This window comes from Crotalus tigris, unplaced genomic scaffold (genome assembly GCF_016545835.1).
Source record: "Crotalus tigris isolate CLP2741 ecotype Arizona unplaced genomic scaffold, ASM1654583v1 scf7180000023738.1706062, whole genome shotgun sequence".
Classification (NCBI taxonomy): Eukaryota; Metazoa; Chordata; class Lepidosauria; order Squamata; family Viperidae; genus Crotalus; species Crotalus tigris.
This window is the reverse complement of record NW_024100150.1, coordinates 1149188-1172611: the sequence shown is the minus strand read 5'-3', so window position 1 is coordinate 1172611 and position 23424 is coordinate 1149188. Positions and strand designations below refer to the sequence as shown.

Sequence of the window (23424 nt, the reverse complement as noted above, 5' to 3'; positions counted from 1 at the left end):
TTTGTTTTTTTTTTAATTCCCTTTGCTGGAGACCTTCTGCTGCTTGATGAAAAGCAGGCACGCGCTTTGTGAATTTGCACGATGCAATGAAAAGTTATTGATTTAATTGTTTATTTGTATCCCGCCTTTATTCTTACATATAACGCAAGGCGGCCAATGTAATCCGAGACAGTTTCCGCTTCCTATTTTTCCGACGACAACGACCCTGTGGGGTGGGATGGGCTGAGACGGGGGGGGGGGGGAACTGGCTTTCGTGCCTAAGGCGGGACTAGAACTCACAGTCTCCTGGTGATTGGCCCAAAGTCACCCAGCTGGCTTTCATGCCTAAGACGGGACTAGAACTCACCATCTCCTAGTGATTGGTCCACAGTCACCCAGCCGGCTTTCGTGCCTAAGGCAGGACTAGAACTCACCGTCTCCCGGTGATTGGCCCAAAGTCACCCAGCCGGCTTTTGTGGTTAAGGCGGGACTAGAACTCACCGTCTCCTGGTGATTGGCCCACAATCACCCAGCTGGCTTTCATGGCTAAGGTGGGACTAGAACTCACCGTCTCCTGCTGATTGGCCCACAACACCCAGCTGGCTTTCATGCCTAAGGCAGGACTAGAACTCACCGTCTCCTGCTGATTGGTCCACAGTCACCCAACCGGCTTTCATGCCTAAGGCGGGACTAGAACTCACCGTCTCCTGCTGATTGGTCCACAGTCACCCAGCCGGCTTTCATGCCTAAGGCGGGACTAGAACTCACCGTCTCCTGCTGATTGGCCTAAAGTCACCCAGCTGGCTTTCATGCATAAGGCAGGACTAGATCTCATCGTCTCCTGGTGATTGGCCCAAAGTCACCCAGCTGCCTTTTGTGCTTAAAGCAGGACTAGAACGCCCGGCGACTGTCATAAGTATATGCTGGTTGCCCGGCGTCCTAATTTTGATCACGTGACTCTGGGGACACTGCAATGGTCACAAGTGCAAGGACCAGTCTCCTGTCAACGCCTTTCAGCACCGTATTAAATTTGCACAGCCGTTAAACGAAGGGTTGTAAACCCCAGGACCACCCGTAGCAACTACTAAGGCCTGGGGGAAAAAGTATTTCAAACAAACATTTTTATGGGCAGAGGCTTGGGATAGATGATCTCGAGGGTCCCTCCCACGCATCGCAAGCCCTCCGCGTGTTTCTGTCAGGAAAGTCAATTGAATCGGATTACACAGGTCCAAGAAGGTACAAGGAACATGCAGGTTTTTTTACCTCCCCCCCCAAGCCCCTTCCCTTCCCCCCCCCGGAGAAAGTAGCCACGAGGTCTCACCCAATTTTTATGTCCAATCTCGGCAGGGCTGGTGGAACACGGGCGCAACTGGGCGGCCATCGCCAAGATGGTGGGCACCAAGAGCGAAGCCCAGTGCAAGAACTTCTACTTCAACTACAAACGGAGGCACAATCTGGACAGCCTCCTTCAGCAATACAAGCAGAAGGTGAGAAAGGGGCCGATGGGTGAGGGGTGGGTGGGCTGGAGTGAGTCAAAGGCGGTGGGGGGGGAGGAGAGTAATGGTTGCCTGGAAGAAAAAAGGGGGTTTTCCCCACCATCTTCCTTCAAAGAGACTTCAGGGGTTTCCCGTGCCACGAATTTCCTTCATTGATTCATTCAGTCCATCATTTATCTCACAATCTGTTCGATGCCCATTGATTCATCCATCCGTTCATTTATTTGTCCCGTCCGTCTGCCAGTCCATTCATTCTTGTTCATCGTTTCATCTACCCATTCATTGTTTAGCCATCAGTTCTTCCATTGCATCCATTCATTATCCATCCATCCATCCACTATCCGTCCATTCAATATTTATCCATTATCCACTCATCTGTTATCCGTCCATTCAATATTTATCCACCCATCCATTCATTCATCATCCATCATTATTCGTTCAGTCATCATTTATCCATGCATTCGTTCATTTCCCATCAGTTCATTCTTCCATCCATCAATTCATCCATCCATCCACTCATCCATTTGTTATCCATCCATTCAATAGTTATCCATTCATTCATTCATCATTCGTTCATTCATCTATGAATTCATTCGTTTTCCATCAACTCATTCTTCCATCCATCAATTCATCCATCCATCCACTCATCCATTAATTTGTTATCCATCCATTCAATATTTATCCATTCATTCATCTATGAATTCATTTATTTCCCATCAACTCATTCTTCCATCCATCAATTCATCCATCCATCTACTCATTATCCATTCATTCATTATCCATCTATTCAATATTCATCCATCCATCATTCATCCATCATTCATTCATCTATGCATTCATTCATTTCCCATCAACTCATTCTTCCATCCATCAATTCATCCATCCATCCACTCACCCATTCATTCATTTTCCATCCATTCAATATTTATCCATCCACTCATTCATCACTCATCCATCAACATTCATTCATTCATTCATCCATCTATGAATTCATTCATTTCCCATCAACTCATTCTTCCATCCATCAATTCATCCATCCTACTCATTATCCATTCATTCATTATCCATCCATTCAATAGTCACCCATCCATCCATCCATCCTTCATCCATCATTATTCATTCATCTATGCATTCATTCCCCATCAACTCATTCTTCCATCCATCAATTCACCCATCCATCCATTCATTATCTATTCATTCATTATCCATCCATTCATCCATCCATCCATCCATCCACTATCCATCCATTCAATATTTATCCATTATCCACTCATCTGTTATCCGTCCATTCAATATTTATCCACCCATCCATTCATTCATCATCCATCATTATTCATTCAGTCATCATTTATCCATGCATTCGTTCATTTTCCATCAGTTCATTCTTCCATCCATCAATTCATCCATCCATCCACTCATCCATTCATTTGTTATCCATCCATTCAATATTTATCCATTCATTCATTCATCATTCGTTCATTCATCTATGAATTCATTCGTTTTCCATCAACTTATTCTTCCATCCATCAATTCATCCATCCATCCACTCATCCATTAATTTGTTATCCATCCATTCAATATTTATCCATTCATTCATCTATGAATTCATTTATTTCCCATCAACTCATTCTTCCATCCATCAATTCATCCATCCATCTACTCATTATCCATTCATTCATTATCCATCTATTCAATATTCATCCATCCATCCATCCATCATTCATCCATCATTTATTCATCTATGCATTCATTCATTTTCCATCCATTCAATATTTATCCATCCACTCATTCACTCATCCATCATCATTCATTCATTCATCTATGCATTCATTCATTTCCCGTCAACTCATTCTTCCATCCATCAATTCACCCATCCATCCACTTATTATCCATTCATTCATTATCCATCCATTCAATATTTATCCATCCATTATTTCATCATCCATCCATCCATTCATTCATCATTCATTTTTCATCAACGCATTCTTCCATTAATTCATCCATCCATCCAATTTTTATGGCCATCCATCTCAAACCAGCGACTCTGGTCCTCAATCATCCAACTCAATTAAAACTAATTAAAATCACAACAGAAAAAAATCCCAGAATACTTAACAGTGGCCAACAGTGATTATAATCCGTAAATGTTAGCATACCCAGGAAATGGGACCCCTCCCTCACTTGGGACCCCAGACCCAGGCATACCACCAAGTCTTTAAGACCTCCCAAAAACCCACAGGATTCAGGGCCAACCTAACCTCAGGAGGGGAAGACGATCCAGAAGCCTGGAATTGTGGCAAACTGGGTGTATCTCCCAATCCCTGCAGGATGAGATTTCCCGGCTAACGGGGCCCAAAGGATGCCCATCTTGGACATTGTTACCCCAATCCCTACAGAAGACCCCAGATTGCTGGTTTAAGATATTAGTGGAGGCAAGCCATCCAATCCACCCCCCTCTGGGCTAAAGCAGAGGATCCAGACCATGCATAATTCTGTATTTATTTATTTAGTTTTGTCCTATTTACGGAGCATGTATCGGAGGCGGTGACCCTTTGAGAGCTGGATGCAACGAAATTTCATTTTAATGTCTGCCGATTAGTGAACCTTTAAAGGGAGAATAAAGTTATTATTCTATTAAAATGAAGACCGCACATTTAAATTCCAATTCAACTGATTTATCACTCAACGCCCGTCAACGAGAATCTAGTCAACTCCCAGTGGGCATTAAATTGGCGCTAGATAAGAGTCCATCGAATTCAAGAGACTTAGACCGCTTGTGGCAACGTTAAGGATTCCAGGCTGATTCCTCTCTTGACTCCTCCCCCTGCTTCCTCCCCTACTACAGGCTCCTGTAGAGCCATTCATTTAGTGACTGTTTGAACTTATGACAGCCCTGGGGAAAAAAAGTGACTTAAAACCGTTGTATGACCATTGCAGAATATCCCCACGGTCACATGATCAAAATTGGGATACTAGTAATAGTAACAGTAGTAAAGTTGGAAGGGACCTTGGAGGTCATCTAGTCCAACCCCCTGCTCAGGCAGGAAACCCTACACCATTTCGGACAAATGGCTGTCCAGTCTCTTCTTAAAAACTTCCAGTGTTGGAGCATTTACTGCTTCTGGTGGCAGGTGGTTCCACTGGTTAATTGTTCTACCTGTCAGGAAGTTTCTCCTTAGTTCTAGGTTGCTTCTCTCCTTGATCAGTTTCCACCCGTTGCTTCTTGTCCTGCCTTCAGGCGCTTTGGAGAATAGCTTGACTCCCTCTTCTTTGGGGCAGCCCCTGAGATATTGGAATACTGCTATCATGTCCCCTTCTGCCAGAGACCCTCAGATCTGTCCCACTCCTGCCCAGGCCCCCACAGGCACCCTTGACGCGAACGATGTAGAGCTGGCCACACCCACCCAGCAGGCCACACCCATTCCATCCAGGCCACACCCACCCTGGCCACACCCATCCTGCCCCTTGAGGGCAACCGCAATGCTGATGCGGCCCTCAATGAAATTGAGTTTGATACCCCTATATTAAGATATAAACGGGAGGATGTCAACTATGTACAGGTGGTCCTCAGCTAAATGACCGTTCATTTAGTGACCGTTCAAAGTTACAACGGCACTGAAAAAAACCCCGCGTCTTGGGACTGTTGCAGCATCCCCATGGACACATCATCAAACTTCGGACGCTTGGCAACTGACTCCTCTTTATGATGGTCGCAGCCGTCCTGCCGTGTCCCCTTTTGCAAACTTCCGCCAAGCCAAGATTCACTTGACAACCGGGTTACTAACTTGACAGCTGCCGTGGTCCACTTAACAACCGTGGGAAGAAAGCTCATAAAAATGGGAGGAGCGTCGCTCGCGTAGCGCGAGACATTTTTTTTTTAGCTCCGTTGCGGTTCGTAAGCCGAGGACGACCTGTCCAGGCGGAAGTTACACCGTGTCCCTTCCTTCCTAGAGTTCTCGAAGGCCGCGCGAGGAACGGGAAGTTTCGCAGTGCGAGAGCGTGGCGTCCACCGTCTCCGCGCAGGAAGACGAGGACATTGAGGCCTCCAACGAGGAGGAGAACCCCGAAGACAGCGAAGGTGGGTCTAGAACAGAGGTCCCCAAATTTGGGGCACTAGGGACCGGTGACATAGAGCAGTGGTTCTCAACCTGTGGGTCGGAACCCCATTTGGGGTCGAACGACCATTTCACAGGGGTCGCCAAACAACGCAGTCCGCCATTTCCCCCCCCCCTTTTCCTTAGCTGTGCTACTCCCTTTTATTCTATTGGCTTTTGAAAGCCAATAGAATAGACTCTCTTGAATAGAGTCTAATTCTATTGGCTTTCCAAAGCCAATAGGACTTGTCCAGGCTGTCTCTGCCCTGCTGAGCCCGCCAAAAGTCCCATTCTGCAAACGGTGCTGCACCAGTTGAGTAGTCCTTGACTTACGACCGGTTGGGGGTCGCGGCATTAAAAAAGTTGAGAACCACTGACATAGAGGTTTTTCTGTGGATCGGAGGGGGCGTGATTTGGTGTGCTGCCTGCATCCCACGGATGGGGCTTTCCTTGTTTGCGCGGACTGGTTGCTGGCATGCCGCAGTTCGGTACTGGTCCATGGCCCAGGGATTTGGGAACCCCTGGTCTGGAACAGTGGTGGCGAACCTATGGCACACGTGCTAGAGGCGGCACTCGGAGCCCTCTCCGTGGGCACGCACACCGTTGCCCCAGCCCCGCCTCCCCCCCGGCCCCCTCCTCACCAGCAGCCCCCCTGGAGGAGAGTCACCCCTGGGCGTGGCCCACACGGAGCAAAGGACATAACTGGGCAGCAGAGACACGACTACGCCCGCGCACCCCATAGCGTGCAGATGATGCTGCGGGGTGTGTGCGGAGGGTGTGGCTGCCATGGCACTGCCTGGGCGATCTGCGGCGGGCCATGGAGGCAGTGCATGGCCCTGCAGGTGGGCGAGGCGGGGTGGACAGGAGCGGAACAGGCAGCGCAGGAAGTGGAGCAAGGACGGGGGGCAGGTTTTGGGCACTCGGTCTCTAAAAGGTTCGCCATCACTGGTCTAGAACAGGGCTTTTCAACCCGTGGTACGGGTACCACCTCTGGTCCATTGGCACCTGGCAAGTGGTACGTGACCATCCTAGAAAATGGTAGCGGGGGAGGGGAATGAGCTGAACATGTGGCAGCACCGCACAAGCCTGAGCGAGAGACGGCTGGAGCTGCAGGGCTGTCAGGGCTCAGCGGAAGCGCCAGGATCAGTGTCACGTTCCAGCTGGAGCTCAGCACTGATCCTGGCGCTTCTGCTGAGCCCTGAAGAAGCACCAATCAGCTGGAAAGCAGCACTGATCCTGGCGCTTCTGCCGAGCCCAGAAGAAGCGCCGATCAGCTGGAGTGTTGCAGCATCTCCAGGGTCTTGTGATTTACATTCAGATGCTGATTCATATTTATGACGGTCACAGTGTCCCAGGGTCATGAGAAGTGACCCAAACCTGCTGCAACCACCCAGCAGATGGGGGGGGGGGAATAAAAACCAAACACTCAAAGAGCCACTTGGACCCGTTTCCCACCAAAAACGAAACACTGGGAGCCACAAAACACTTTTCACATCTAAAATGAAGATAACACTGCATATATCCTTTTTTACCTTTATTATAGGTGTGTGTGTGTGTATACACACACACATACACATATATCATAAAGGTAAAAAAGGATATATGCAGTGTTATCTTCATTTTAGATGTCAAAAGGATCTCTCTCTCTCTCCTCTCTCTTTGTCTCCCTCTCTCTCCCCCCCCCTCTCTTTCTCTCTCTCTCTTTGTCTCCCCCCTCTCTCCCCCTCTCTCCGATCTTCTGCTCACCTGGCAAGCTGGCTTCAAGCTGTTCTTCAACAAGCTCAGGGGTAGGCAACCTTGGCTCTTTTATGACTCATGGACTTCAACTCCCAGAATTCCTGAGTCAGCATAGCTGGGCTAGCTAGCTCTCTCCTGCCCTTCCTGTTTCCTGCAGAGACGCAGTAAAGGGAGGAGCCCTGCCCAATAAGGTTTTCAGCTCATCGGAGAGCACTGTGGGAGCCACAGGGAAAGGCTCAAAGAGCCACATGCGGCTCCAGAGCCGCAGGTTGCTGACCTGTCGTATAGGCTCTCCTGCTTGAGCACGGGGTTGAAGTCCTCCAAGATCCCTTCCAGCTCTGTTATTGTGCGATAGTTTGTTATATTCAAATATTCTCAGCCTACTCTGTTATCCTTTCATGTGCTGAGCCGAGGTGGCGCAGCAGTTAGAGTGCAGTACTGCAGGCCACTTTAGCTGACTGTGTTCAGCAGGTCAGCGGTTCAAATCTCACCGGCTCAAGGTTGACTCAGCCTTCCATCCTTCCGGGGTAGGTAAAATGAGGACCCAGAGTGTTGGGGGCAATGTAAATATATATACACATTGCTTACTGGTGTACACCGCTTAGAGAGTGCTTGCACTTAAAGCGGTATATAAGTCTCATAAATAAATAAATAAAACAGTCAACTTACTGCCTTTCCAGGTGCCGAAAACAGCTCCGATACGGAAAGTGCCCCGTCTCCTTCTCCGACCGAGACTTCCAAACCTTCAGAGGATATCCCTCTGGACAGCAGCTCTTCCCGGATGACCACCGAGGCGGTGGCTGAGCAGGACTCTGCCATGAAACCAGCCCCCAGCGCCTCCCCTCCCTCGGCAACCCAGGGAACGAAGCCGGCCGAGAGCGAAGTGGCCGAGCTGCAGGTGAAAATCGAGGCCAAGTCCGAAGTGGAGGAACTGATGGAGACGGAGAGCAGGATCCCCATGGTGGACGTCAAGCCCGTCCTCAACCTGGCTGCCGGCCCCAAAGTGGAGCCCGTAGAGGTGGACACCAAACCCCCGCTAGACATTGAAGTCAAGGTAGAGAACGAGGTCAGGGAGAGGGACGAGGACGGGCCGAAGGAGAAGCTGGAGCCAGACGGGGAGGATTTCGGCTTGACCCACCAGGCCGGTGCTCAGAGGATGGAGCCCAGCTCGGACAACGACAACGACTCCAGTGCCACTTGCAGCGCTGACGAAGAAGTGGACGGGGAGCCCGAAAGGCAGAGGTGAGGTCCAAGGCCCAACACGGGTCAATTGGTCTCCCATTTTGTCCACTCCCCAAAACTCGCCTATCTGTTTTCGCAATAGTGGCGAGTATCCGTAGCTCAGGTGTAGGGTGAGGGTGGACATTAGATCTCCGAGCCTATGGGTTGGTTTCCGCATGTTTGGTTAACCAGGCTAGCTAACATCTTCAGCGGAGTTTAGGGGGTGTCAGCCTCGGTGTTCGTCTGCTTATAAGGGCTTCAGGTGTGGGTGTGTCAAGGGAGGGCCTTGTGAGTCATCAGTGGGAGGGTTGTGATGGGTCTTGTGAGATCAGGGTCGTTGGGAAGTGAAGTGCTGGAGGGAATGGGGGATTGCGCGGGATGGCTGCGATATGCAGGTTCTGAGGTTTTGCTTGATAAAAACAATACAGGAAATCAGGTTGCCTTCAAGCTTTACATTTTTATTCAGCTGAATAGTGATGGACTCCTCTAAATCAGAGGAGCCCTGAATGACAAGAAATCTTTGTATTTATTCTTTCTAATTACATAAGCAACCCATCCAGCAGAGCTGACATACATAAGATAAAGGTTTCACCCAGTAAGTCTGGCGTACTGTAGATAAGAAAGGAGAAAGCAGAAGTAGTAGTAGTAGTAGTAGTAGTAGTAGTAGTAATAATAATAATAATAATAATAATAATAATAATAATAAAAAGTTGGAAGGGACCATCTAGTCCAACCCTCTGCTCAGGCAGGAAACCCTATACCAGTGATGGCAAACCTTTTAAAGACCGAATGCCCAAACTGCAACCCAAAACCCACTTATGTATTGTCGGGTGCCGGGTGGGTGTGGCCCATTGTCTGGGTGTGGCCTATTGGGTGGGTGTGGCTGCAGTGGTAACAGCAGACTGGGTGGGACTAAAAAGTTCAATCAATCAATTCCAACTTTGGAAGATCTTTTTTTTCCCCCGCAAGTTGAAATTGACTGATTGATTGAACCTTTTTTTTTTTTTGCACATGGCGGCGGAGGCCTAAAGCGAAAAGGTTTTATAAAACCCAGCTGAAGGCCTAGGACTGGGGCGAGGGCGCGCGTGCCCACAGAGAGGGCTCTGAGTGCCGCCTCTGGCACCCGTGCCATAGGTTTGCCACCACGGCCCTACAACTTCTGGAGGCAGGTAGTTCCACTGGTTAATTGTTCTGACTGTCAGGAAGTTTCTCCTTAGTTCTAGGTTGCTTCTCTCCTTGATGAGTTTCCCTCTATTGCTTCTTCTCCTGCCTTCAGGCGCTTTGGAGAAGAGCTTGACTCCCTCTTCTTTGGGGCAACCCCTGAGATACTGGAAGGCTGTTATCCTGTCCCCCCTCGTCCTTCTCTTCATTAAACTAGACATACCCAATTACAGCAGCCGTTCCTTATATGTTTTAGCCTCCAGTCCCCTGATCATCTTTCTTGCTCTTCTCTGTACTCTTTCTAGAATCTCAACATCTTTTTTACATCGCGGTGACCAAAACTGGACGCCGTATTCCAAGTGTGGCCTTACCAAGGCCTTGTAAAGTGGTATTAATACTTCACGTGATCTCGATTCTCTCCCTCTGTTAATGCAGCCCAGCACTGTGTTGGCCTTTTTGGCAGCTGCAGCACACGGCTGGCTCCTATTTAAGGGATTGTCCACTAGGACTCTGAGGTCCCTCTCACAGTTACTACTATTGAGCAAGGTCCCCCCTATACTATACCTGTCCATTTGGTTTTTCTTGCCTAAATGTAGAACCTTGCTTTTTTCACCACTGAATTTCATTTTGTTGGATAGCGCCCAGTGTTCAAGTCTGTCCAGATCCTCCTGTATCCTAAGCCTGTCTTCTGGAGTGTTGGCTATTCCTGCCAGCTTGGTGTCGTCTGCAAATTTGATGGGTTCCCCTTCTATCCCCTCGTCCAGATCGTTGATGAAGATGTTGAAGTAGCTCAACATGTTCCATTTTGGGTGTTTCTCTAAAGATATCGTATGTTCTCGGGTGGGTTAGGACATTGGGTGTTGTCCTTGCTGTCCTTTCGTGACCCTGCATCCAGGACTGTGCAAGTGGCCAGAGAGAGGGGGGCCATCTGTACGTATTCACAATGGATACTGTCCCCTAAGACCTGGTCATCAGTTGAGGGTCGGTGCTGTCTCTGGTTGGCTGTGCGGTTGATTTGGATTCGAGGGGTTTGTGGGCTGATTGTAGGTCAGTGTGTCTGTTGATGGCCTGGCTTGAGGAGTGCCACGCTTTGACGAACTCACGAGCATGGCGGGTGGTAGCGTGGCCGATGATTTTAGCGTCACTGCTGCTGTTCGTTGTCGATGTGGATGAAGATTGCGGATTTGGGATCGTGGCGTTCGACTGCCAGCCGGTGTTCCTGGATCCTCGTTTTTGATGGACAGGATGTTTGTCCCACGTAGAATTGGTTGACCTACCACCAGCCCACCAACCCCTCGGAATCCAAGTCAGCTGCACAGCCAACCAGGGACGGCACCGATCCTCAGCCATCCCGTGCAATCCCCCAATCAGTACTTCCACCTCCCAATCACCCTCACACCACCCCATCACAACACCCATCAGCGGATGACTCACACCTGACCCATCACAAGACCCCACTTGACACACACACACCTGAAGCCCTTATAAACAGAAGAACACTGACACCCCCTAAACCAGGGGTCCCCAACCGTGGCAACTTTAAGACCTGTGGACTTCAACTCCCAGAATTCCCCAGTCAGGCACGCTGGCTGTGGAATTCTGGGAGTTGAAGTCCACAAGCTGGGGTCTTCAAACCTGGCCCTTTTATGACTGGTGGACCTGGCTGAGGAATTCTGGGAGTTGAAGTCCACATGTTGGGGTCTTCCAGCTCGGCCCTTTTATGACTTATGGACTTCAATTCCCAGAATTCCTCAGCCAGCCATGCTCCACCCTCACCTATCTGTACTCTTGGCTGATGGATGTCCACCCCATTCCTGAAATTCTGTAAAAAATACAGTTGGCCCTTGACTTACAACCACCCCTTTAGTGACCAAAGTTACAACGGTCCTGGAAAAAAGCGACTGATGACCGTTTTTCATACTGAACACCGTTGTAACATTGCCACGGACACATAATCAAAAATCCGGAGGCTTGGCAACTGCCTCGTATTTATGACGGTTGCCGTGTCCCCTTTTGTGACCTTTGGACAAGGGAAGTCCATGGTGACTCGTTTAACGACCGCGTGGCTAACTTAACAACCGCCACGATTGTCTTTTAACAGTTGTGGCGAGAAAGGTCGATAAAACGGGGCCAAAGCGTACAACTGCCGTTTTCCTCAGCAGCGGAAATTTGGGGCAGTAAATTGTGTGGACGTAAGATGAGGCCCTCCCTTGCAGCGTTCGAGGGCCACCGCAGCACACAACGAGGGCGGTGTGTAATGGAAAGTTTCCTGTGGCCTTGGAAGCGCTCCAGGGAAGGGTCACCTACGGTTGGGCTTGCCCTGAAGCTGGTGCTCAGTGTCAGCGATCAAGTTACTAAGTTTCCCCCAGATTTTTTTTCATCTCTCTTTGTGTGTGTGTTTGTGTGTGTGTGTGTATGTATTTTGGGAAAGGGTTTTTGCAAGTATGGTCTCCTCTCCTCTCCTCTCTCTTTTCTTTCTCTTCCCCCTCTCTCTTTCTCTTCCCTCCCCGCTTGGTCTTTCTCTCTCTTTTTTTCTCTCTCTCTTTCTCTTCCCCCCTCAGTGTCTGTCTGTCTGTCTCTCTCTCTCTTTCTCTCTCTCTCTGTCTTTCTTTCTTTTCTTCTTTCTCTTCCCCCTCTCTCTTTCCCTTCCCTCCCTCTCCATCTTTCTCTCTCTCTTTTCTTTTTCTCCCTCTCTCTTCCCCCCTCTTTCTTTCTCTTTGTCTCTGTCTTTTTCTCTCTTTTCTCTCTTTCTTCTTTCTATTTCCCCCTCTCTCTTTCTCTTCCCTCCCTCTCGGTCTTTCTCTCTTTCTTTTTTTTCTCTTCCCCCTCTCTTTTTCTCTTCCCTCCCTCGATCTGTCTCTCTTTTTTTCTTCTTTCTCTCCCCCCTCTCTCTTCCCCCTCTCTCTGTTTTTCTTTTTCTTTCTCTTCTCTCTCTCTTTCTCTTCCGTCTCTTTCTCTCTTCTGTTTCTCCCTCTCCCTGTCTCTTTCTCTTTCTTTTTTCTCTCTTCCCTCTATCCTTCTCTTCCCCCTCCTTTTGGTCTCTCTCTCTTTCTTTTCTTCTTTCTCTTTCCCCTCTCTGTCTTTCTCTCTTTCTTTTTTCTCTCTCTCTCTTCCCTCTCTCTTTCTCTTTCTCCCCTCTCTCTGCCTTTCTGTTTCTTTTTCTTTCTCTCTTCTCTCTCTCTTTCTCTTCCTTCTCTTTTTCTTTCTCTTTCTCTCTCTTTCTCTTCCCTCTGTCTCTTTCTCTTCCTTCTTTCTCTCTGTCTTTCTCTTTCTTTTTTCTCTCTTCCCTCTCTCCTTCTCTTCACCCCCTTGATCTCTCTCTCTCTTTCTTTCTCTTTCCCTTCTCTCTTTCTCTTCTCCCCTCTCTTTCTTTCTCTTTTTCTTTCTCTCTTCTCTCTTTCTTTCTCCTCTCTCTCTCTCTCTTTCTCTCTCTTTCTTTTTCTCTCTCTCCAGCTTTGCAAGGGGAAGCCTCCTTTCCTGCGAAAGTCTAAGCACCAGTCCTTTTGCACTCAGTTCTCCAGGACAGGGAGATTAGTGTCGCTTGGGTGGCTGCCAGCTGGGGTTGTGTACTCCGTGACCCACAAAAGGCATCGTTAAAAAAAAAAAAAAAAAAGGCAGAGGAGGCTGGGAAAAACCTCCCACCCTCCTCCTCTGTTGTCTGCCTGTTTGCAAATTGGTATTTATTTGTTTTAAAAAAAATTGATAACGGCTGCCTAACTCGTGGCGATTCAGGGCAGCTTAGAAAAATAAAACCCCAGTGCCAAACCCGATTAACCCCCTCCCTCCTTCCCTCCACACACACACACACACACACACACACACACACACACACACACACACCCTCCTGGCAACAACAGCCACGCTGACCTCATAAAGGCAATCCTTGACTTAACCACCACAGTTGAGCCCAACATTTCTGTCACTAAGCAGGACGGTTGTTAAAGGCGCCTCGCCCCATTTTACTCCCTTCCCTTGCCACCGTTCTTAAGCGAATCACCGCAGCTGTTAAACTAGTGGCACGGTTGTTAAGTGGATCTGGCTGCCTCCCCCCCCCTTGACTTTGCTTGTCACAAGGTCGCAAAAAGGGGATCGCGTGACCGCCAGGACGCTGCGCCCGTCCTAAATAGGAGTCAGTTGCCGAGCGTCCGAATTTTGATCTCGTGATCCCCACGGGGATGCTGCGACGGTCGTAAAGAGGAGGACTTGTTAGGAAGTGGGGATGAGAAGGGATGAACATCTGAAACGGGCAGGGTTTCAGCTCCTTGGGGAGAAAGTGCAGTTCCCATGGATCCCCCTGAGGCTTTCTGGGGCTCACCAATTTGCAAGAGTCAACTGAGGCTGCGGGTTGTTTCGGAAGTCGGTTGTTTTCTTGCGGACGTTTCATGACCCAGCTAGGGAACATCATCAGAGTTAGAAGAGAAGGGGGTACATGGCGTGGAGGAGAAGAAGGGCAGGAGGAGGAGGACTGTGGAGTCCTTGGTGCTCTCTGAGCTTGGCGGTTTTCTTGCAGACGTTTCATGACCCAGCTAGGGAACATCATCAGTGCTAGAAGGGAGTGGGGTTGGGAGGAGGAGGAGGAGAAGGAGGACTACGACTGTGGGGTCCTTGGTGCTCTCTGAGCTTGATGGGTTTCTTGCAGACGTTTCATGACCCAACTAGATAATATCATCAGAGTTAGTAGGAGTGGGGTTTGTGGAGTGGAGGAGAAGAAGGGGAAGAGGAGAAGAAGGGTGGGAGGAGGAGGAGGAGGACGACGACGACTGTGGGGTCCTTGGTGCTCTCTGAGCTTTGTGGTTTTCTTGCAGACGTTTCATGACCCAGCTAGGGAACATCATCAGAGTCAGAAGGGAAGGGGATATGTGGAGTGGAGGAGAAGAGGAAGGGGAAGAGGAGAAGAACAGCAGGAATAGGAGGAGGAGGAGGAGGACTGTGGGGTCCTTGGTGCTCTCTGAGCTTGGTGGTTTTCTTGCAGACGTTTCATGACCCAGCTAGATAATATCATCAGAGTTAGTAGGGAGTGGGGTTTGTGGAGTGAGGAGAAGAAGGGGAAGAGGAGAAGAAGGGTGAGGGGTGGAGGAGGAGGGGGGTCTGTAGGGTCCTTGGTGTTTTCTGAGCTTAGTGCTTTTCTTGCAAACATTTCAGACGTTTCATGACCCAACTAGGTAATATCATCATAGTTAGTAGGGAGTGGGGAAAATGTGGAGTGGAGGAGAAGAAGAAGGGGAAGAGGAGAAGAATGGGGGAGAGGAAAGGAGGGAGGGGGGAGGAAGGAAGAGGAGAAGGAGGACTGTGGGGTCCTTGGTGCTCTCGGAGTTCGGTGGTTTTCTCGCAGACATTTCATCACCCAACTAGATAACAGCATCAGCGCTCGTTTCCTCTTTACAGAATATTTCATTTCCTCTTTATGCAGAAGATTTCTGAGGGTATTTTTCTTCCTCCAGGATCTTTACCATGGACTCCAAGCCTTCCCTTTTAAATCCCACCGGACCCCTGCTGGTGTCCTCTGCGATTAAACAAGGGCCGATGGATCTACAGCAGCTTCAGCACCGGGCAGCTGTTATACCACCAATGGTGAGTGTTGGACAGGAGGGAGATGCATCCTCCTCTTTCTTCTAAGCCTAGAAAAAATACAGACCGGAGGGGTTGCCTGAGTTGCTGTTTCTCAGCCTTGGCAAATTAAAAGAGGGGTGGGCTTCTGCTCCCAGAATTCCCCAGCCAGCCTGCTTTAAGGGGGGGTGGGCTTCCACTCCCAGAATCCCCCAGCCAGCATGCTTTAAGAGGGGTGGGCTTCCACTCCCAGAATCCCCTAGTGAGTCATGTTTTAAGATGGGTGGGCTTCCACTCCCAGAATCCCCCAGCCAGCATGCTTTAAGATGGGTGGCCTTCCACTCCCAGAATCCCCTAGCCAGCCATGCTTTAAGAGGGGAGGACTTCAGCTCCCAAAATTCCCCAGCCAGCATGCTTTAAGAGGGGTGGGCTTCCACTCCCAGAATTCCCCAGCCAGGCTGTTTTAAGAGGGGTGGATTTCCACTCCCAGAATCCCCCAGCCAGCCTGCTTTAAGAGGGGTGGGCTTCCACTCCCAGAATCCCCCAGCCAGCCTGCTTTAAGAGGGGTGGACTTCCACTCCCAGAATCCCCCAGCCAGCATGCTTTAAGAGGGGGGGACTTCCACTCCCAGAATCCCCCAGCCAGCCTGCTTTAAGAGGGCTGGACTTCCACTCCCAGAATCCTCCAGCCAGCCTGCTTTAAGATGGGTGCCACTCCCAGAATCCCCCAGTCAGGATGCTTTAAGAGGGGTGGACTTCCACTCCCAGAATCCCCCAGCCAGCCTGCTTTAAGAAGGGTGGACTTCCACTCCCAGAATCCCCCAGCCAGCCTGCTTTAAGAGGGGTGGATTTCCACTCCCAGAATCCCCTAGCCAGCCTGCTTTAAGAGGGGTGGACTTCCACTCCCAGAATCCCCCAGCCAGCCTGCTTAAGAGGGGTGGATTCCACTCCCAGAATCCCCAGCCAGCCTGCTTTAAGAGGGGTGGACTTCCACTCCCAGAATCCCCCAGCCAGCCTGCTTTAAGAGGGGTGGATTTCCACTCCCAGAATCCCCCAGCCAGCCTGCTTTAAGAGGGGTGGACTTCCACTCCCAGAATCCCCCAGCCAGCCTGCTTTAAGAAGGGTGGACTTCCACTCCCAGAATCCCCCAGCCAGCCTGCTTTAAGAGGGGTGGACTTCCACTCCCAGAATCCCCCAGCCAGCCTGCTTTAAGAGGGGTGGACTTCCACTCCCAGAATCCCCCAGCCAGCCTGCTTTAAGAGGGGTGGACTTCCACTCCCAGAATCCCCCAGCCAGCCTGCTTTAAGAGGGGTGGACTTCCACTCCCAGAATCCCCCAGCCAGCCTGCTTTAAGAAGGGTGGACTTCCACTCCCAGAATCCCCCAGCCAGCCTGCTTTAAGAGGGGTGGATTTCCACTCCCAGAATCCCCTAGCCAGCCTGCTTTAAGAGGGGTGGACTTCCACTCCCAGAATCCCCCAGCCAGCCTGCTTTAAGAGTTGAAGTCCACCAATCATAAAAGGGCCAAGTTGGAAGACCCCTGCTATAAGTTGAGAATTACCCGTCCTTAAGCATTTATCGATTGTGTTTGTCCCCGGTCGTAATCCAGGAACGGCTGCCCATCATCCCCGGCTTCCCCACCAGCGGCTACACCCTCCTCCATCAGCACATCAAGGCTATGCACAAGTCCAGCATCGTGGAGGAACAGCAACGCCAGAGGCAAGAGCAGATGGAGGTGGATTTCCGCAGGTCCTCCAGTCCCTGCGGCCCTTCGAAGAGCCCGAACGTCGAGTGGGATGGTAGGTGAAGGAGCTCCCCTTCCCATCGGAGGGCATTGTGGGAAACTGCTTTGTGCTGATCCTGGCTGAGTCTCCAAGTCGGGGGCCGACTCTCCCTTTCTCTCTCTGTGTGTGTGAACCATTCAATCCGGGATTGGGAGCATGTTAAGCAATAGCTAAGGCACTGTTTCTCAGCCTAGACCAGTGTTTCTCAACCTTGACAATTTTAAGGCAGGTGGACGTCAACTCCCAGAATTCCACAGCCAGCACTGCTGGCTGTGGAATTCTGGGAGTTGAAGTCCACCTGCCTTAAAATTGTCAAGGTTGAGAAACACTGGCCTAGACAAATGTAAGGTGAGTGGACTTCAACTCCCAGAATTCCCCAGCCAGCCATGCTTTAAAATGGGTGGACTTTTCATTCCCATACTCTCCCAGCCAGCCTGCTTTAAGAGGGGAGGATTTCAACTCCCCGAATCCCCCAACCAGCATCATTTAAGAGGGGTGGACTTCCCCTCCCAGAATTCCCCAGCCAGCGTCCTTTAAGAGGGGTGGGCTTCCACTCCCAGAATCCCCCAGCCAGCATGCTTTAAAATGGGCAGACTTTCATTCCCATAATCCCCTAGCCAGCATGGTTTAAGAGGGGAGGATTTCAACTCCCAGAATCCCCCAGCCAGCTTACTTTAAGAGGAGTGGATTTCTACTCCCAGAATTCCCCAGCCAGCATCCTTTAAGAGGGGTGGGCTTCCACTCCCAGAATCCCCCAGCCAGCATGCTTTAAAATGGGCGGACTTTCATTCCCATAATCCCCCAGCCAGCATGGTTTAAGAGGGGAGGATTTCAACTCCCAGAATCCCCCAGCCAGCGTCCTTTAAGAGGGGTGGTCTTCCACTCCCAGGATCCCCCAGCCAGCATCCTTTAAGATGGTCGAACATCCACTCCCAGAATCCCCCAGCCAGCATCCTTTAAGAGGGGTGGGTTTCCACTCCCAGAATTCCCAGAACCGGCTCTGGGGGGAATCCCAGGGGTCCCATTTCCTGAGCCCATGGTCCAACACATTTCTCTCACGGACTTTCCCCCTTCTTTCCCCCCCCCCCCATTCCCCTCTGCTCTCTCTTGGCCCAGGCCTCGCTCAAATCCCTGAGGGGAGAGGGAGGCAGGGCTGAACATTTGATTTGCGGTCTTCCCAGCTGTTTGACAGCCAAATTGACAAGCAGGCTATAAGTTTCACGGGGGATCATGGGAAACCGGGCAGGCCGAGGGCACGTGCCAGCAAAGATCAGTCGGCCTTGTGTGACGGCCAAAACCCGTGGAGCCCAGCCAGGCATGAAGCTGTTCTAAAAATAGAACTAGGCTTGCTGCGTGCCAGCAGGACCCTTAAACCATGTTTGGAATCGGGCATCGAAGCTCCTGCGTCGTAAATGGAGGATAGCGCGGCCATTTCTCTTTGGGACCGTTTTTGCCTGCCGATCAGAATGTTCTGACAGGCAGTCATGATTAACGGTCATTTAGTCAAGGTTTAAAGCAGGGGGTCTTCCAACTTAGCCCTTTTAGGACTTGTGGACTTCAACTCCAGGCACGCTGGCAGAGGAATGCTGGGAGTTGAAGTCCACAAGTCCTAAAAGGCCCAAGTTGGAAGGCCCCTGTCTTAAAGCACCCTGGCTGAGGAATTCTGGGAGTTGAAGTCCATAAGTCATAAAAGGGCCAAGTCTTAAAGCATCCTGGCTGAGGAATTCTGGGAGTTGAAGTCCACTAGTCATCAAAGGGCCAAGTTGGAAGACCCCTGTCTTAAAGCATCCTGGCTGAGGAATTCTGGGAGTTGAAGTCCACAAGTCATGAAAGGGCCAAGTTGGAAGACCCCTGTCTTAAAGCATCCTGGCTGAGGAATTCTGGGAGTTGAAGTCCACAAGTCATCAAAGGGCCAAGTTGGAAGACCCCTGTTTTAAAGTTACAACGGCACTGGGAAAAAAATGAGACTCAGGACCATTTTTCACACTTAATGACCATGGGGGGGGGGAATGTTCAGATAATCAAAATTCAGATATAATGGTATCTCGGTGTCCGTCGATAATTTGTTCCGGAAGATGCAACCAATACTAAAAGCAACAGGTACCAGGAAAACCATGTGACCCGCTATTCCAGCCGGAAAAAATAGCGAATCACGAGGCAGCCGATGCCGGAAAGTTCTTCCTCGGAGAATAAATTCCTGCTTCAAAGCACACCGGATACCAAATTCGACGCGTTTTGAAGCAGTCAAGTATCGAGGTAGGACTGTCCTCGGCCACTGGCATGTATTTATGAAACTGGTCGTAAAGAAAGGCCGTGAAACGGGGAAAAACTCCCTTAACGACGGTCTTTTTTAGCAACAGAAATGTTGAGCTCAAATGTCGTAAAATCGAGGACTAACTGTGGGGTGTTTTGGGGTTTTTTTGTTTCCTATGTACATTTTTTTAATATCTTGTTTAGTTTTGTATTTTTTTTAATCGCTTTTTTTTACTTTGTATTTTAAGGCGCTGCAAGGAAGGTGGTAAAATAGGGACAAAACTCACTTAACAAATGTCTCACTTAGTAACAGAAATGTTGGGCTCAATTGTGGTCATAAGTCAAGGACTACTGTATAAGTTCTCTCTCTCCCCTCCCATCTGTCTTTCCATCTTTCTGTCTACCTCTATCAAACTGTCTATCAAACTTCCTCTCTCTCTCTCTCTCTCTCTCTCTCTCTCACACACACACACACACCTCCCTCTATTTATCTATATCTCTCCATCTCTCTCTCTTTCTCTCTCCATATCTCTCTCACACACACACACATCTCCCTCTATCTCTCTTTCCCTCCATCTCTCTCTCTCTCACACACCTCCCTCTATTTATCTATATCTCTCCATCTCTCTCTTTCTCTCCATCTCTTTCTCTCTCATACACACACATCTCCCTCTATATCTCTCCATCTTTCTCTCTTTCTCTATCTCTCTCACACACACAAACACACACATCTCCCTCTATTTATCTATATCGCCCCAGCTCTCTTTTTATCTCCATTTCTCTCTCTCACACACACACATACACATCTCCCTCTATTGATCTATATTTCTCCATCTCTCTCTCTCTTTCTGTCTCCATCTTTCTCTATCACATACACACATCTCTATTTATCTATATCTCTCCATCTCTCTCTTTCTCTGTCCACCTCTCTCTCTATCACACACACAAACTTCTCTATTTATCTATATCTCTCCTTTTTCTCTCTCCCTCTCTCTTTCTCTCTCACACACATCTCCCTCTTTTATCTATATTTCTCCATCTTTCTCTCTCTTTCTCCATCTTTCTCTCCTTCTCTCTCTCTCACACACACATGTCTATATCTCTCCATCTCTTTCTCTCTCCATCTCTTTCTTTTTCTCTCTCCATCTCTCTCTCTTTCTCTCTCACACACATCTCCCTCTTTTATCTATGTCTCTCCATCCCTCTCTCTTTCTCTCTCACACCCATACATCTCTATATCTCTCCATCTCTCTCTCTCTCTCTTTCTCTCTCTCCTCTCTCACACCTTCCCAGCCAGCTTCCGACCAGCAAAGTCAATGAAGGAAGCTAGATTCCCTTAACGACCGCCTGGTTCACTTAACAACTGGCAGTGATTCACATCACAATTGTGGAAAGAAAAGTGGTAAAACGAGGCAAAACTCACCTAACAATAGAATCTCACTTAGCAACAGAAATTTTGGTCATACGTCAAGGACTAACTGTGGGATGTTGTCGTTTTTTTTTGTGGTTCCCTTTATACTTTTTTTTAAATACCTTGTTTAGTTTTGTTGTATTTTTTTATCTTTTTTTGGAGGGGGGACTTTGTATTTGAAGGGGGGGAATGAAAATTGAAATTAAAAAAAAATGTACTGCAGAGAAAGATTCTCTTTCTGCCCGATGCCCCTCGCTTAACGGACGCTGTTCCTTTCCTCCCCGCAGCCAAGACCGTGGCCTACATGCCTTACTCCGAAGTCAAGCGGGCCATGGATCAGGAAGCCCAGATGCAGAACGCGGCGGCCCGCGCAGGCTCCCCCTACCGCCTGTCTCCCCGGGAGATGAACAAGGCTTCTCCCCAGCCGGAGATGAACGCCACCCGCTACAGTGTCCCACCAGGTAACTTTCGCACCCGGGCCCTTCTCTCGGCTGCAGTCTGGAACTCGCAGTTTGGGCTCCTTAGTGTTCTCTGAGCTGGGTGGTATTTCTTGCAGACGTTTCATGATCCAGCTAGGTAATATTATCAGAGCTGGAAGGTTTTGCAGAGAGAGGAGGAGGAGGAGGAGGAGGAGGAGGAGGAGAAGGAGGAGGAGGAGGAGGACTGTGGGGTCCTTGGTGCTCTCTGAGCTTGGATGTTTTTTTGCAGACGTTTCATGACCCAAACTAGGGAACATCATCAGTGCTAGAAGGGAGGAGGAGGAGGATTGTGGGGTCCTTGGTGCTCTCTGAGCAGGGTGGTTTCCTTGCAGACGTTTCATAACCCAACTAGGGAACATCTTCAGTGCCAGAAGAGAGGGGACTGCAGAGAGGAGGAAGAGGACGACTGTGGGGTCCTTGGTGCTCTCTGAGCTGGGTGGTTTCCTTGCAGACGTTTCATAACCCAACTAGGGAACATCTTCAGTGCCAGAAGAGAGGGGAATGCAGAGAGGAGGAAGAGGACGACTGTGGGGTCCTTGGTGCTCTCTGAGCTGGGTGGTTTCCTTGCAGCCGTTTCATGACCCAACTAGGGAACATCATCAGTGCTAGAAGGAAGGAGGGGTTTATGGAGAGGAGGAGGAGGAGAGGGAGTGAAGAGGAGGAGGAAGGGAAGGATGAGGAGGACGACTGTGGGGTCCTTGGTGCTCTCTGAGCTGGGTGGTTTCCTTGCAGACGTTTCATGACCCAACTAGGGAACATCATCAGTGGTAGAAGGGGGTGGGGTTTGTTCAGTGTTTTTATACAAGTCGCTTGCTATGTCCGTATTTATTAGGGTGTCTTTTTCTTCTTGGTAAGTTCCTTGATTAGGCTGTTGTTTGCTTTAGCCACTGCATATCAACAGGGAGCAATCCCCCCACTTCCCTTCTAGCACTGATGATGTTCCCTAGTTGGGTCATGAAACGCCTGCAAGGAAATCACCAAGCTCAGACAGCAGCAAGGACCCCACAGTCATCCTCCTCTTCTTCCTCCTCCTCCTCCTCCTCTCCCCAAATTCCTCTGCTTTCTAGCTCTGATGATGTTCCCTAATTGGATAATGAAACATGTGCATCAAAAGAAGCTTAGAGACCACCAAAGACCCCCACAGTCCTCCTCCTCCTCCTGTTCCTCCTCCTCCCTTCCACAAACCTTCCTCCCTCCTAGCACTGAGGATGTTAGCTAGCTAGGTCATGAAATGTCTGCAAGGAAGGTACCAAGCTCAGAGAACACCAAGGACCCACCAATCTTCTTCCTCTCTTCCTCCTCCCTTCCTCCTCCTCCTCCTCCTCCTCCTCTTCTTCTTCTTCTTCTTCTTCTTTTTCTTTTTCTTTTTCTTCTTCCTCTTCCTCTTCCTCTTCTTTTTCTTCTTCTTCTTCTTCTTCTTCTTCTTCTTCTTCTTCTTCTTCTCCTCCTCCTCCTCCTCCTCCTCCTCCTCCTCCTCCTCCTCCTCCTCCTCCTCCTCCTCCTCCTCTCCTCCTCCCTCCTCCTCCTCCTCCCTCCTCCTCCTCCTCCTCCTCTTCTTCTTCTTCTCTTCTTCTTCTTCTTCTTCTTCTTCTTCTTCTTCTTCTTCTTCTTCTTCTTCTTCTTCTTCTTCTTCTTCTTCTTCTTCTTCTTCTTCTTCTTCTTCTTCTTCTTCTTCTTCTTCTTCTTCTTCTCTTTCTCCTTGTCCTCTTCCATCGACGACACCAAACTGGCAGGAATAGCCAACACTCCAGAAGACAGGCTTAGGATACAGGAGGATCTGGACAGATTTGAACACTGGGCGCTATCTAACAAAATGAAATTCAGTGGTGAAAAAAGCAGGGTTCTACATTTAGGCAAGAAAAATCAAAGGTACAGGTATAGTATAGGGGGTACCTTGCTCAATAGTAGTAGTAACTGTGAGAGGGACCTCGGAGTCCTAGTGGACAATCCCTTAAATAGGAGCCAGCCGTGTGCTGCAGCTGTCAAAAAGGCCAACACAGTGCTGGGCTGCATTGACAGAGAGAGAGAATCAAGATCACGGGAAGTGTTAATACTACTTTACAAGGCCTTGGTAAGGCCACACGTGGAATCCTGCATCCAGTTTTGGTCACCACGATGTCAAAAAGATGTTGAGACTCTAGAAACAGTGCAGAGAAGAGCAAGAAAGATGATCAGGGGACTGGAGGCTAAAATATATAAGGAACGGTTGCTGGAATTGGGGATGTCTAGTTTAACAAAAAGAAGGATGAGGGGGGACAGGATAGC

The 23424-nt window shown here is 49.4% G+C and overlaps 1 protein-coding gene across 1 annotated transcript in view; it reads left to right on the top strand.

Moving 5' to 3' along the window:
• LOC120298012 (nuclear receptor corepressor 1-like) overlaps positions 1-23424 on the top strand; it is a 123976-nt gene that overhangs the window by 79090 nt on the left and 21462 nt on the right. Inside the window, exons 18-23 of the mRNA XM_039321327.1 lie at positions 1327-1466; positions 5427-5553; positions 7987-8548; positions 15130-15259; positions 16842-17031; positions 20968-21141. Of these exons, the coding sequence (XP_039177261.1) occupies positions 1327-1466; positions 5427-5553; positions 7987-8548; positions 15130-15259; positions 16842-17031; positions 20968-21141 (1323 nt within the window). The remainder of the gene's footprint in view (positions 1-1326; positions 1467-5426; positions 5554-7986; positions 8549-15129; positions 15260-16841; positions 17032-20967; positions 21142-23424) is intronic.